This window comes from Centroberyx affinis, unplaced genomic scaffold (genome assembly GCF_046629955.1).
Source record: "Centroberyx affinis isolate AG114_WGS23_722 - 3 ecotype Tasmania unplaced genomic scaffold, CSIRO-AGI_Caff_v1 ptg000337l_1, whole genome shotgun sequence".
In the NCBI taxonomy this organism is placed as follows: domain Eukaryota; kingdom Metazoa; phylum Chordata; class Actinopteri; order Beryciformes; family Berycidae; genus Centroberyx; species Centroberyx affinis.
The window spans coordinates 51096-66372 of NW_027279012.1; the positions used below are offsets into that span (position 1 = coordinate 51096).

Genomic DNA, 15277 nt, shown 5'->3' on the forward strand with positions numbered 1-15277 from the left:
TTCCCTCCTGCTCTTCTCCTATTTTCTCCTAACATTAATTTATTTTTATTGACACCTCTCTTCCACTACTTTGTTTTCTGTATTTGGGTCTTCCTTTTTCCTTCCCTCCTTTTCTCTATTTTTACCCTCTATCTACCCTCTATCTCCCCTCCCCTTCTTGCTCTCTCTGTTCTATTCTCTTCTTCTCTTCAGCAGCAGACTGCTGTCCCAGCTATCTCTGTTCTAGACTTGGTACGTTCTTCCAGTTAATGACAAATATCCTCTTTCTACCCCACATCACTTCCTGTTTTTTTCCTGTTTCCTGTCTGGACTGCCCACCCACCCGTGTTTCCAATTCGCTCATTCTGACTCCTCCCCCCCCCCCCCCTCACACATCTGGACTACTGTACTGTTGTCGTTTCATTGGGTTTGGGTCGGGGTTGGAGGCGGGACTTAAACCATGATTAGCTGAGGAGCAGTCGGTCATGGAGGGGCCGTCCTGGGGGTGCTTGATGCTGGTTGGCTGGGGGGAGCCGTCCGTCTCTTTGTCCACTCAAAACAACTACTGCTGCGGAACGGCAAGCGAAGCCACCGTTTCCCAATATCGAAACCTCAGTGTTTCCCAAAACATCAAAGAGCCAGAGTAATAAATCTAGCCTGTTCACACATGTAGAGGAGTAGAGCTGTGGGTGGTATGAAGCTAGGCAGCAGTGGTGTTTTGAGTGCAGATGGAGGCGGCGGCTGCATGGCTGAATGCGTCGCAGGGGGGTCTCCGGGTCAGGATCCATGCATGAGTCTATTATGCCTCTTAGCCGCTGGCGCTACCTGCACGGGCCACATCATGATGTTGTGGTATCCATCCATCCATCCATCCATCCATCCATCCATTCATGTGTGACCAGCTTAGCGTCTTCATGCCCTCTCTATATCAACTGTCCAGCCCAGTGTCACAATGTTCCATCTGGTTTGACCTTGTGTTTGTTGTGGGATTTTGTATTGTTATCAGAATACCGTTGCCGCAGCCCATAGCTTGCAGTTACTTCAGGTATGCTTGATTTAGCTTTCCTCTCCTGCTACAGCGGGGGCCATAACCTTGTTATTATCACACGTATGATACACGTTAAATGAAATCAAGTGCACCCTAAGTAGCTGAAAGAGGGCTGTCCTCTTTTTGCCCTGCCCAGTTGTAATTGCTGTTGTTCTTCTTGCATGCTGTTGGTGTCCATCTGCATGTTCAGCAGTGTGTCAGCCTGTGCTGTGTGCTTGCAGCGCACACTACTCCTCCCCTCATGAGCAGTCCTGTGAGACAAATCCAACCTACCTCACCTTAGGCAACATATCAATACTCGTTAGTGTCCAATCAGTTGAACAGAGTCGTGGGTTGGTGCAAAGAGCTGGTTTAGGAATTGCACTACTGTTGATATACTAACTTGTGCCTGTCTTTGCGTGGCTTTCGGCATGTTGTTCTGTGTGTGTGTGTGTGTATACGTTTTGTCTGTGCGCGTCTGTGTGTGTGTGTGATCAGTTGCAGGACGAGGAGCGGCGGCGCAAGCAGCAGCTGGAGGAGATCCGCAAGCGGGAGGCGGAGGAGCGAGCCAAGCAGGAGGAGGAGAGGAGGTGGAGGGAGGAAGAGAGAGCCAGACGAGAGACCGAGGAGAAGGTCTGTCTGCCCGCCTGTCTTTTTTAATAGTCATAGAAAGTACAGGAGTTGTGAGGCTAGAGATTCCTTTAGGGCTTGTGAAAACTAGTGATTGCAGGATGTATAAGATTTCCCATCATAATATTGTTGCCATTTCTGAGTCAGTCTTGTGATATCTCAGTGCGAGTCAGACAGGAATCTATAATGCGTAGGATTTTCCATCATGATATTATAGCCATTTCTGAGCCAGCCTTGCCATACTTTAGTGCTAGGAAAGACTTAAGATGGGAATCTGTTAGGGTTCGACCGATATGGGTTTTTGAAGGACAATATTTTTGCCCATATTTTGTGCCGACATTCATACATTTTATTCTTGTCAGGGTGGAAAAGCCTCTGAAACAGCATTTAGACCGTCATGGGACACTAACACTCTCCACTGAAAGCCACACTAATGAAATTCTTTTAGGTGGGTTAGCAGCTCCTCAAGGCAGAGTGACACAGGTTTCATTGCGGGGTTTTACAGACTGACACTCCTGAAGCTGTTGAGTAAAATTATACCCTCATTCCATCATATCATTGATGACATTCTGGCTGATATCCATTTTTTTATATAAAATGTCAATCAACCCAATATATCGGTCTAACCCTGGAATCTGTGCTATGACTCCCCTAGTGTTTTTCTTTGTCCAGGTTACTGACTTTATTTGGAGTAGCAACATCTTAGAATAATATCAGTTATAATGTGATAATATAGAAATATTTGCAGCCTTAGCAAGTGCTAAAAATTGATCTGTTTTTGTACTTGGGGATTTTTTAAATTTCCAGCGGTCTGAGCTGGTGTCCACCCACCCATTTCTGTCTGTGTTTTAAATCAAGCATACCCAGTGTTTTACCACTGTGTTGTATCCGTTGATTTCACCATGGTAACATTATGCTGGTGCATTTGTTCTGTGAACCGATCATTGCTGTCAGACCGCTGGTTGTTTAAAAACCCCGTTAGGAAGGAGTTGGAGATGATTTGAACGGCACCACCTAAAGATGCAGTTTGTACGTTTTTAAGCACTGAAACACCTCTCAAACATTTTTAAACCCTATGGATTGCACAGAACAATCAATATTGCTCCTCTCTGAACAGCCCATCATTGCAGAGAGCCTTGTTCAGCTACAGCTTTTAAAATGTGCAATCTTTAATGGAGAGTTACATATAGATATTTGGTGGCAACAGGGCTTTCCTTAAAAACTTCCAAACTGTGTCTTTAAGGAAAAGAAGGACGACATGTTTTAAGGACGATGGTGACGACTACAATTATTATTCTGATGCTGATTAATGTTTATTGTAAAGATGTCCAATTGCATGTCCTCATCCTGTGCCCCCCCCCCCACCTCCCCACCCTACGTGATGTATTGCTGTGTCATGTTATGTGCCCCCACCCACCTTTAAGCATGGGACTCCCATCGTGCTGTCGTTGGTTGTTGTTATTGTCAGTGTGAGTCAGGAGATTTGTTTTTATTTTACGCATCTTAGGTTTGTTGGGAAGCAGTTATGATTTTCTTTTTTTTTTATTTATTTACTTTTTTTTTTTAATACCATTCCATCTGGCATCGCTTCAGAAACTATATTTAGGAATGCCGCCCACCCTCCCACCTCTCCCAAAACCGCCCGCTTTATATTAAGTTCATACCGGAGAATACACGCAAACACACACACACACACACAGGCAATCTATACCTTCCCTCAGCCACCCATGCATATTCAAACACCCACCCACCCACTCAGACCCACGCACCCACTAACCCCACCCAGTTCTGGCCAGACTCCAACTGATTCAACACGGGCAGCTTGGATGCAGACGCAGCACTAGAGAATGGGCAGGCTATCCACAGAGCTAGTCAGGGCGAGGACAGGACAAGATCTTGACTGCATCCAGCCCAAAACAGACCTACCCAAACAAAATTGACCAAAAGTGGGAAGACAATCTGACATCATAAGCACCAAGATCAAGGAACATTTGACTGGGGCCAACTGGCTGGGCTCCAAACCCAGACAACCAAACACATTCCACCAGGCTAGCTTTATGTATATGCAGCTCATATAACATCAGAGGCCTCTCCCATGTGCCGGGAGTGTAGACAGAGCTCAGCCACTGGGACTGGGTGGGCTGGAATCAAAAACATACCCACAACTCATAAAGTACACACGTACATGGAGACCTAGGCACATATGGACACATATAGCGTGCACACATGCATACACCCAGTGTTGAGGGAAAGGGGAGATGCTGGTAGACCGGGTGGATCAGTTAGAGTAGGTCCAGTTCAGGTCCAGGACCAGCTTGTACCAGTGTCCTACGAGGTTGGTAGACAGCGTGGACCAGTTAGACCAGGTCTTTGTACCAGTATTCTATCAGACTGGTGGACATGGAGGACCAGTTAGAGTAGGTCTTTGTACCAGGATTCTATCAGACTTGTAGACATGGTGGACCAGTTAGACCAGGTCTTTGTACCAGTATTCTATCAGACTTGTAGACATGGTGGACCAGTTAGAGTAGGTCTTTGTACCAGTGTCCTATCAGACTGGTAGACATGGAGGACCAGTTAGAGTATGTCTTTGTGCCAGTATTCTATCAGACTTGTAGACATGGTGGACCAGTTAGAGTAGGTCTTTGTACCAGGATTCTATCAGACTGGTAGACATGGTGGACCAGTTTGACCAGGTCTTTGGGTCAGTATCCTATCAGACTGGTAGACATGGTGGACCAGTTTGACCAGGTCTTTGGGTCAGTATCCTATCAGACTGGTAGACATGGTGGACCAGTTAGAGCAGGTCCAGTTCAGGTCCAGGACCAGTTTGTTCCAGTGTTCTATCGGATTGGTAGACATGGTGGACCAGTTAGACCAGGTCTTTGGGCCAGTGCCCTGTCAGACTAGTAGAGAGGTTGGACCAGTTAGACCAGGTCTTTGGGACAGTATCCTATCAGACTAGTAGAGAGGTTGGACCAGTTAGACCAGGTCTTTGTAACAGTATGACATAAGACTGGTAGAGAAGGTGGACCAGTTAAACGAGCTCTGTGTGTCCTATCAGACTGGTCCTTACTGGAAGTAGAAGCAGTGATGGTGGAGCTTGCTGACAGTTGGGTCCCTTGCTGTGTCCCTAGCTGATAGCCAATTAGGGAGTCCCTTACTGAGGCGAGAGCCAATGAGAGCTTACTAACAGGTTGTCCCTCCCCTAGAGGAGACAGGAGGAGGAGTACTACACCCGCCTGGAGGCCGAGCGGCGCCGGCAGCACGAAGAGGCCGAGAGAAAGCTGCTGACGCCGGACGAGCCGGCCGGTCTGTACCGGCCCCCCCTGCCCCGGGAATACCACCCCCCCGCCCCACCCAACCCCACTAACACCCCCCCACCCCCGCCACAGAGAAACACTTCCTACCTCAAAACCCAGGTCGCCTCCCCCGACACGCTCTACACCGCCAAGTTTGTCTCCTACACGGGCGAGGAGGAAGAGGAGGAGGAAGGGGAGGAACTCACCAAAGCAGGGAGTGGCGGCGGCGGCCAATCAGGTCAGGTGAAGCTGTCGGCGACCCGGAAGTCGTACGGCGACCTCCCGGCCACCGCCTCGGCCAATCACGGCAAACCTCTGCCGCCGCCCACTGCGCGCAAGCCCCGCCCTCTTTCTGACGGCATCTTCCTGTCTAGCTCGTTCCAGCCGCCATTCAACAACTCCAACAGTACAGCCCCCCCCCCTCCTGCCAAACCCAGCTCCATCCCCCCAGGAGGCTATAAAGGTAGAAACAGAGAGAGGAGAGAGGAGTCAGGCTCGCCACAGCGCCCTCTACAGCCTCCATACCTCCCTCTCATTCACTCATCTATTCATTTACTAGTCACTCCTTCATGGTTTTAGTGCTATTTTGTGTTTCTTTTTACCTTGTTTTTCAGTAGAGAGGTGTTCTGCCCTTCTATTTCCCCCCCTCTACTTTTTCCTCTTTTTTCTGTTTCTCCAAATTCGCCTTTTTTTTGTTCTGTAGTTGCCAATCGAGTTGTAATTCAATTTCCTGTCACCCATCGGTTTGTGTTCTTTGTTTTATGTGTTGAAATTTTCACTCCCTCTCCTCAAGCAAATCAGATTGCGTTTTTTTTGTGTTAAGCTTTGTGTTTGTTTTGTTTCGAACACCTACTCCTGTCCCCAGTAATTTCCTCCTCATCTTCCTCCAATCACTCCGATCAGCACTAGCGGACAGTAAAAGCAATTGATAATTGCCCCGCCACTTTTCGCTGCAGATTGAGACCCATCAGAGCCAATCATAGTACTGTTGGTGTTGTCGCTCGCCGCCTCCTTTGTGTCTGATTGGTTGGTTGCTGCTTGGGGCGGCCCGTGGCCCTGCTTAGCGGTGTTGGCTTTAAGGGAAGGAGACACACCATTGGCTTCACACACCCATCACTCACTCAACTTGGCCAATAAGGGATCAGCTCTCATTCATACATATAAACATGCACACAGCAGCGATGTGTTGAGTGAGAGGCGTCTTGTCTGTCTGTGGCTGTTGTAAAGGCTTCTGGCTAAAGTCTTCCAGGGAACAAGCTAGATAAAACTGTGAGCTTCATCTGTACGACTCAGTCTGGTCACAGTGAGCCCTACTGGGACTTCACAGTTACAGCCCCACAAATTTCACTGGAGAAGCTTTCCTAGCAGTGGAAAACTAAAGGTCATGCTCAGGCCATACTTTGTTGCAAAGAAAAACGGCGATAACATCACAGCGTTTGAACTCAAAAGCCCTTACATGTTTATTATGAGGTCAAATGTAGTGTGTCGTAATGTAGAGCATATGCGAAAGAGAATGGCTTCGTTTATCCATCTCAAATGTTGTGTCAAGATGTGTATCTTTATTTCTCTTCAGAAGACCTCACTGTTGGAAAGGGACATCTGCACAGTTAACACCAGAGAGGCCAAGCTGCAGTCAGTGGACGGCTGTCTTGAATATTAGAATTGAAATATATCTCTGCTTTCAAAAATGTCAATCCATTATTTTCCTAGACTCACTTTCTGTACAAACCAGTGTTGTTAGATTTTCAAAATTGTAGTAGCAATTAAATCCACAATCCATTGGCCTTTCTAGTGTTAAGCAAATTTAATTTCAGTCCATTGGCCAAGCCAAGCTTCATCAAGGCTCCGTTTCCTGAATTGGACCCTAGAAATCAGGGGCACTTTTTTTTTTTTTTTTTTTTTTTTTTTTAAACTTTGAACAGCCACAGACAAACAGAGCCACGAATGCACCACAGCCTGAATGTAATGTGTTCCTGAGGTCCAGGGAATGGCTTGCCTGCACCTTCAGTCCAAAGCTCTTCCCTCCCTGCTGCATATGAAATATCAAAACACCAAATGGGCCTCGTAGGAAACGTTGTGTTGCATTCCTCACTCAAAATTCGGGAAAACAGCCCACTAACCTCCCACCAACCTGTCCCACCCACCCCACCTCCCTCAAAATAAAAAAAAAAACGTGAAACAATTGCATGCCCCCCACCCCCTACCCCCCACCACACACACACACCATAGACACAAAACACTGCACTGTGGCTGCCAGCAGCTCACCCCCCCAGTAACCGGCTTGATGTCTATTGCTTTTTACTGCCTGTGCTCAGCTTCCACCAGGCTGCACCCTGCTGTCTCCCTTTGTTCCTGGTGCTTATTTGTGTCTTCGCTCGCTGTTTGTCTACCTGTCTGTTTACCACCCTGTCTGTTGATCTGTCTGTTACTCTGCCTTTCCATGGCGTCAGTCGTCCTCTCAGCCTCCCTCCCCATTTATGTGCTTGGTTGTCTGTCTACCTGTTGCGGCCCTGTCAATGGATTTGGCTGCCCCTTCATCTCTCCTGTCAGACTATGTATTCTCCCTCTGCCTGTCTTGTCTGCTGTAGCTGTGATGCTGTCGTCTTAACGCTGCAGCTTCACTAACCTCCTACAATTCCCACAGGGCATTGTGGCGGTTCAGGTGACCAAGCGGCACCTGAGTCTCCGGCCTCCCTGATGTATAAACCACCAAATACATTCAATGCGGATGATTTGATCAGCTGGCAGCTCGAAGAACATTTTACTGTCAAATCTGACTATAAAATGTGGTCACTTCTTGAAATCGAGAGATTTTTGCTTGAATTAGAATAAAAGCACAAGAAAAACAAAACTGTTGCTATCTTGCCTTACAACCAAGGTGCATGAACTAGAGAAGGCTAGAAAGGAAGAACAAACGCTGGAGGCCGATCTAAAAAAAACTTTGTATTTGGTACAGAAAAACCAATGAGATCCATCAGCCTCCAAGAGTAGCTGAACCAGAGTAAAAGAAAAACAGTATTCACAACCTTTGAGAATCCATAAAGACCATTGGATAACGTCTTGGTGAATTTGAAGAATTTTCAATCGCAGCGCCAGAAGTATAATTTTACATCTCCTTTGGCTTCATAGAAGAATGTTACTGGCCTTGAAGGAGGGTTGTTCCTCTTGTGGTTACTTTGTTCTCAGCCAGTTTGTGTTTATGTGGTTTGGGGCTGAAGTGGGACCCAGCTTGGGCCCGTCCCAAACTACACTCAGATCTCTTGCTTTTTGCTCTGTAAAAACCAAAAGAAGGCCCGGGCGCTGCCAGCTCGATCAATCTGTCTGGGTTCACACCCCGTCGCTGTGTCTGGACTGTGCCGACCCCTTTCCGTTTCATCCAGAACGCAGGAAAAACATCAAGCGACATGGACTTGGAGCTTGTGTTTTTAGGAACGCAAGGCCGAGGGTTTAGTATCGTGACCCGAGAGTCTGCAGGTTTTCATTCCAACCAAACGCTTCAGCAGATGATTTCACTGATTAGCACACCTTCAACCAGAGAGGAGGAACGAACTAGTGAACTTGGCTGCTGTTTGGTAGTGTCCAGTTGGAATAAAAACCTGCAGATTCTGGGGTCACGGTGGCACATGGTTGAGAACCGCTGGAACAGATCTAGTTTGGTCCAGCCAGGTTTCTGTGTCTGGTCAAGCTCTGGATTTTGCTGTGGTTGGGTCCAGGCTCAGGAAAGACACAGGGACACGTGAGCCAACTGAGTAACGTTTCGTTTGGGGTCAAAGGTCGAGGTCACCCTCTTCATCCTAGTCCTACTGGCTTGGGATTGGAGCCCTATATCACCCAGTGGTGTTTTTTTTTTTTTAAGGGATCTACATCTGGGCAGGGTTTTCCTCACACACGGACTCTAGACTTTACCTTGAATTCGATCTTGAATTCCTGGATTGTTTGCTTCCAAAAGTAGCTCCAACGAACTGAATCCAGTGTTGGATCTAAACAGCAGGTCAAAAGATGAGGAGTTCCTGCCTCCACAATGCATTTTTGCCACCAAGTTCATATTTATTCCATTGTAATGACTGAACAAAGACTATAAATGGGGCTCCAGATCTTTAGCAGTGGAAGTCAGGCATGTTTGACGGCGACCTCGGCCTCGGAGCCCACCCAACACTTCCACAGACCACTTTGCTGCTTTGGAATGGCCCCTTTTAACAGCTTTTTAACGCTTTCTTTCTCTTTCTCGGCTTGCCGCTCTAGTTTAACGAAACCCATTTCTCTCTGCCTAATGCTTCTCCAGCACTTGTTCCCTTCCTCCTGCTTGGGCTGGTCTGTGGGAACTCTGGTGATGTAGACTGGAAAAGCTGCTGGGTACTGGTAACCAGCGTCTCTGGACACTGGATACTGTTTTAGGCTTTAAACGGTTTTAGGTTTACCTAGGTTTCTGTGCGGTTGAAGATGCACAAACCCACATAGCTGCAATTCGTTTCTGAATTAAAGTAACCCTATTGTTTCTAGTAGACTTCAAACTAAGATAGGCCAAGAGAGCCAAAGTCCAATGCTGTAGTAGCAGGATCTTGACAGCTCGCACCCAGCAGCTTCTAGATGAGATGTTTTAGCGAGTACAAGCTGTGAATGAATGATACTGACTAATGTCCTGCTGCTCTGTCTGTCTGCTGTGTGACTCCTCAACCGTGGACAGGATTTAACTCGTACACTGGAAACACAGCAGGAGTTGTAGGATCAGGAGAAGTCTACAAGGACCCGCGAGACAAATGGACAAAAAGGTGAGGCTCTTCTCTTCCTGTCCTCTCCACTTCCTATTTACACCCTCCTCTCGGTTCATGTCCTCTCTTTACTCCTTAGGTTTTGGAAGGCTGATATGGATATTTCTTGGATTGAAGCTCCTGATAACTGATATCTTGTCCCAATATTCAGTATCTTTAAATGTGACAATTTTCATGCCAAAAAAAACATTTCTAGAAAAAAAACAGTATTAGTATTAAGTGTTTCCTCTACATTTTATTTAGTCTGGGTGGAAAGGCTCTGAAACCATTTAGACCATGAGACACTAAAACTCTCCACTGAAAGCCAGGATAATACTACTAATAATACTATTATTAGTATTAATACTACTGCTATTACTACCAATACTATTATTACTACTACAACTACTACAGCTATTACTACTTCTGTACTACCGCTGTTATTACTACTGCTATTATTACTACTACTTGTACTACTATTACTGCTACTACAACCACTACAACTTCTACTGTTACTACTACTACAACCACTACTAGTACTACTACAACCACTACACTACTACTGCTACTACTACAACCACTACTACTATTACTACTACTACTACAACCATTACTACTACTACTACTGTTACTACTACTAGTACTACAACCACTACTACTAGTTGTTGCCTAAAGCTATTATTATTATTACTACTACTTCTACCACTGCTACTGCTCGTACTCTTACTAGTATTACTACTGCTGCTACTATAGCTATTACTACTACTATTACTTCGACAACTACTACTACTACTACTACTACTACTACTACTAACAACAATAATAATAATAATAATGATAATAGTAATAATACTTGTGTGGAATCCGATCAAAATGTCTCACTAAAATCACTTCCGGTTCAGGTCTTCCCATATACAACCAGTGTAGTATTGATCAATTCTGCAATAAATATGTGATCAATCAAACTGCATCATATCCATCATACAATAAATTTGTAGGGCAAGCACTCACAGTTCCCTTCTTACAATTATATTTTTTATTTGTGAAGCAACAATCCACTGAAACACAGGGACGTTTTTAAATACAAGTACAACATCAGCTCAAAATATTGGTCTAACCCTACCTACCACATGATTTCAAAGGCTGGAAACAAAGTGTGTGTCTTTGTGTGTGTGTGTGTCACAGTCAGGAGCAGGAGAACTCGAACCCCGGAGCTCCGGAGAGTCTGACCTTCAAGGAGCGCCAGCGTCTCTTCTCTCAGGGGAAGGAGGTTTTCCAACAAGGTCAAGGCCTCGCGCAAACTCATGGAGCTGGAGAACGAGCTCAACACCAAGCAGTAGACCTTTCAGCCTTTTTCACCCCCCAAACCCCGCCCCCCCCCCCGAACACCACCTTAACACTAACATCACCAGCGCCGCGTTAACGTTAAAGACGCTCCCGGGAAACACCTAAGTCGAGAGAGCCGGCGTTCACTCCCCCACCCCCCACCCCCCACCGCTGACCGTCTCCTCCGTTTTTGTGTTGTTTTCCCTCAATTTGTGTTTTTTTTTTAATCATTGAATAACTGGACCATTCACGTACAACGTAGATGTATCGTTGCAATAGGAGAGACACTTAACGGCTTCAAATTCCCCCCCCCCCCCCCCCCCTTTATCTATCAAAGATATATAATGGTAAAGCACTGTAAAAAATTGTTTTAATTATATCTAGTGAGATCTGAAAATTTGAGAATCACACGATGACGAAGGGGGATATATTTTTGTTTGTACAATGGTTCTTGGGTTAGGGATGGGGAAAAAGTTTTTTGCGCATTTTACATTTTTTTTGTTTTGTTTTTTAAATAGCTTGAAATGCGAACTATTTTATGGTGTTATTTTATGCTCTTTTTTTCAGCATCACGCTTTTCAGTTCTTCTCGTCGACATCAATGCCCAAGGTTGAGCTCCAGACCAATCTTTTTTTTTTTTTTTGTTTTTTAATAAAATTCTCAGTGAGTGAAAACACTGTTATTTCATTCCGTAGCAAGCAAGCGTGGGTTTTTTTTATTTTAATTTTTTTATTTTTTTGTCGCTGTCGTTTTCGGATTAAACTCGGGAAGATTCTCCAGCGGAGGGTCTTTTAAATCCAGAGATGGATCTTTTTAAGTGCACAACATTACTGTAAATATCTGGGTCTCACTCTTTACTACTGTAGAAACCCCGCCTGGCAAATAAAAAAATAAAAAAAACCCACAGAACTAATGTGATAAAGCATTTGGTGACAAAAAGGGTCCAACAGGGCATTTTTTTCCCTACATTTTCAGTGGAGCCAAGTTGGAAGATCTGCCAAAAAACTGGACTGTCTTCCCTCTGGTCCTCACTGTCTATGGAGTTAACAAGTATTTTAAATGTTTCTTATCCCCCCCCCTAATTAACTCTTTTATTATTGAATTTTTCTTTCGTTTGAATTGAATAGTCATCTTTTTTGCGGAGTTGTGTGAGATTCATTTGACCGACTGTACACTACATTTAAGGCAGAAAAAGGAACACTTTGTCACTTACAATGGGAATACACTTCAGTGTTGGTTTTCACAATAAAAAAAAGAAGAAAAAAAAAGAAAAATCCAACTGGTTTGCATTACAGATATTTATTTCAAAACCTTGTGGAAAAAACATACTTGCACAAATTTTGTTTTTAATACTAAATATGTATCGGCAAACTGTTGTAAGAAATGGACTACATTTGGGACTTCTTGTACTATGGCAATCTGTATTTTATTAACACTAGAGACAGAGATGTATTTGTTTTTTACATCAAAGCAGTGGGGGATTATAGAAATATGATTATAGAAATATTCCATAATCATATTCCCCCCCACCGCTGCTACTGCGCCGATGTAGAAAAGGAATCCACTTTGAATCCACTTAGTGATCTTTTTTTTTTTTTTTTTTTTTCAAATGTATTGCTTTTCTGCAGTTTGTTTTGAGTGACTCCATCCTGTGTGTGGATCTCATTTCTTTTCAGGAGCCTCCATTTAAAAAAACAAAAAAACTCTGATTCTACACGATGAGATGCGATGCTGTTCTAACTGACCTGTAAAAACACTACAGACACGTCCCCCCTCTGTCCCCCACAACTCCTTTTTAGGTTTCAAAATGAACTGAATCATTTAAATGGTTTCATGTTTAGCCTTTTGTAAATCATTAATAAATACAGATTTTTCAACAGTGCAGGCTGGAACTGGTGTCTTCTTTATTCCAATAAAAATATACTGTATTGGTTTTATAAGCAAAGCAAGATTGGATTTTATTGTCTCCTTTTTTTTTAGCCTTGCCATCATCATAGATTTGTAATTTTGGTGCAATTTGAGGTATTCCTTATCTTTCTATGTACATTTTTATTACAGTAACAAACAAAGAGGCCCGGAAGTAAATATGATATGCATCTCATACATTTTGTTCGGTTGTATTGAAATATTTTCACATTTTACTAGATGCTCTGCATTATAGATCAGTATCATTATTTTGGAAAAATCCTTTACAATAAAATAAACAGAAATATTATATTTATTTTTTGTACAAACGATTTTGAACATAAAGAATGCATCCTTGGAAAGAAGAAATAGTGGTGGGAAGTTTTAAATTTATAAGTTATTAATCAAATGTTTCCCATTCCGGTCCTGCATGAACATATTAGCCAGAAGACTTAAGAATTTAGATTTCAGACCGTTTGGACGCTAAAAATAGGTGTTTTGTCTATTTCAACATGGCAGTTATTTTAAAATATAACTTCTCAAGAAAATGGATAGGGGAAAGGCGTTGGGAGCTCGCGCAGTAAGTTACGAGTGAGATAATGAACGCGCCTTACAAACATTAATAAATTATACGAAAGGTATAGCGATGGAGCTAGAGGTAATACAGTAACTTACCTGTGACACCATACAGACAGTGAAGTTAATACGTCGAAAATACTACGAGGGAACTGATTTTTTTTTCTCGTAAGGGCTCCGGTGGTCTGCATAATGCTTGTTTGTTTACAGCGGACAATACAGCATGAAACGGCATTAAGCGACATTTATACATACTAACAGAATATGTAAGCCCTTAACATACCATGCCAAAGATGTACTATTTATACTCACAGTCAAAATGGAACAATACAAGTCAGGATGGCCGAGCGGTCTAAGGCGCTGCGTTCAGGGTCGCAGTCTCCCCTGGAGGCGTGGGTTCGAATCCCACTTCTGACAGAAACCTTTTCTCTTCTGGATTACCGTCTTGCTCTAAATTACCGTATTATTTATTCTGAACACAAACATTTATTCAATGGAGAAAACCAATGGCACCATTTATTCATTTATGTCTAATTAGCTCCGTTATGCAGTGGTTCTCAAACTGAGTTCTGGGGACCCCTGGTGGTTGTAGAAGGGAGGTCACCAGCAACATGAAAACTGCATTCACTAGAAATGATCCCAGTTACAGAATGTATGAGTGACTATTGCAATCCTAGATTTCACCACATACAGTGTAGACAGTTCTATAGTTCAATACTAAATTAAAAACTAAAATCTTCCCATATGGATCCCTGGAACTAAATCTGATCAAATGAGGGTGTGTAGGCCAATGTGGCTCTACTGGGGGTTCCTACTCACTACACCACCCTGCTGCCTTATATAAACCAGTAGAAAGTATGTGAGAGCACAGTAAGGATCAACTTGTCAACTCAAATTTTGTTCCACTGATGGCATTAAGCAGAGCGTCAGGTGAACTTAATTCTGGTCCAAACCAAACTGTTGAAGCACAATAAATCCGAAATGAAACATATGTTTGAAAACAGTGTTCTTTTGAATAACATTTTAATGAAAACAAAATTTGCAGTTGCTGTGACAGGTCACCGTTTCAACTCAAAATGAGAGCAGGCCTATTTACACATAAAAAAAAGTGTTTCATCTCTTGAATTCATATGAAGTATAAAACAAAACGCTTCAGAATCATGTCAAAGAAAGCTGACAGGATTTTTTTTATATTTAGTTAACCTTTTCAAAAACATGTCGATCCTCATCTGAACTAAGGACTACAAACCATTTAATCCAACATGAACACTCATTAAAGTACACACCAACAGAGCTATAAACAAAATGAATTTGTACTTTAGATGAACTACCCATAATGAGAATATGTGCCCTATTAATGTCAACACATTTACAAAAGCAGACATTGTACTAGAGAAGAACCTAATTAATCCAAACCTCGGTTCTCCCAACTGCAGCTACTACTACTACTTATAAATGCAAATAAGAGACAAAGAGTGGAAAAAAATTTGGCCAATTTGTTTAGTACTTCAAATTTCCTTGATTATGTATGCAATTAGGGCAAATTACAGGGTTTTGTTACTCTTTTCAATCAACAAGCTTTGCCCCAAATATTGAACTGGTTTTAACGTGCTCTCTTCCACAGGGGTTTAGATTAGCGAGGTTCTACTCTATCATAACTCCAAAATCTATTTTGACCTAGAAAAATGAACATGAAGCCTGCTGGAACAGGTCTATTCGTTAAAAGATAAATCGGTAACCGTCGAAAACTTCAAAGGCCCAGAAATGAAGCCAACGAAAGAAAA

General features: G+C 43.5%; 1 protein-coding gene and 1 non-coding gene across 2 annotated transcripts in view; both read left to right on the forward strand.

Annotated features, from left to right (window-relative positions):
- Window positions 1–12891, forward strand: part of afdna (afadin, adherens junction formation factor a) — a gene marked incomplete at its 5' end in the record, with an annotated part of 63460 nt that extends 50569 nt beyond the window's left edge. The window contains 4 exons of the mRNA XM_071515308.1: window positions 1505–1639; window positions 4849–5401; window positions 9623–9707; window positions 10872–12891. Of these exons, the coding sequence (XP_071371409.1) occupies window positions 1505–1639; window positions 4849–5401; window positions 9623–9707; window positions 10872–11109 (1011 nt within the window). The remainder of the gene's footprint in view (window positions 1–1504; window positions 1640–4848; window positions 5402–9622; window positions 9708–10871) is intronic.
- Window positions 12892–13826: 935 nt separating this feature from the next.
- Window positions 13827–13910, forward strand: trnal-cag (transfer RNA leucine (anticodon CAG)). The gene has a single exon. It is a non-coding gene; the product is annotated as a tRNA-Leu (tRNA).
- The last annotated feature ends 1367 nt before the right edge of the window (window positions 13911–15277 follow it).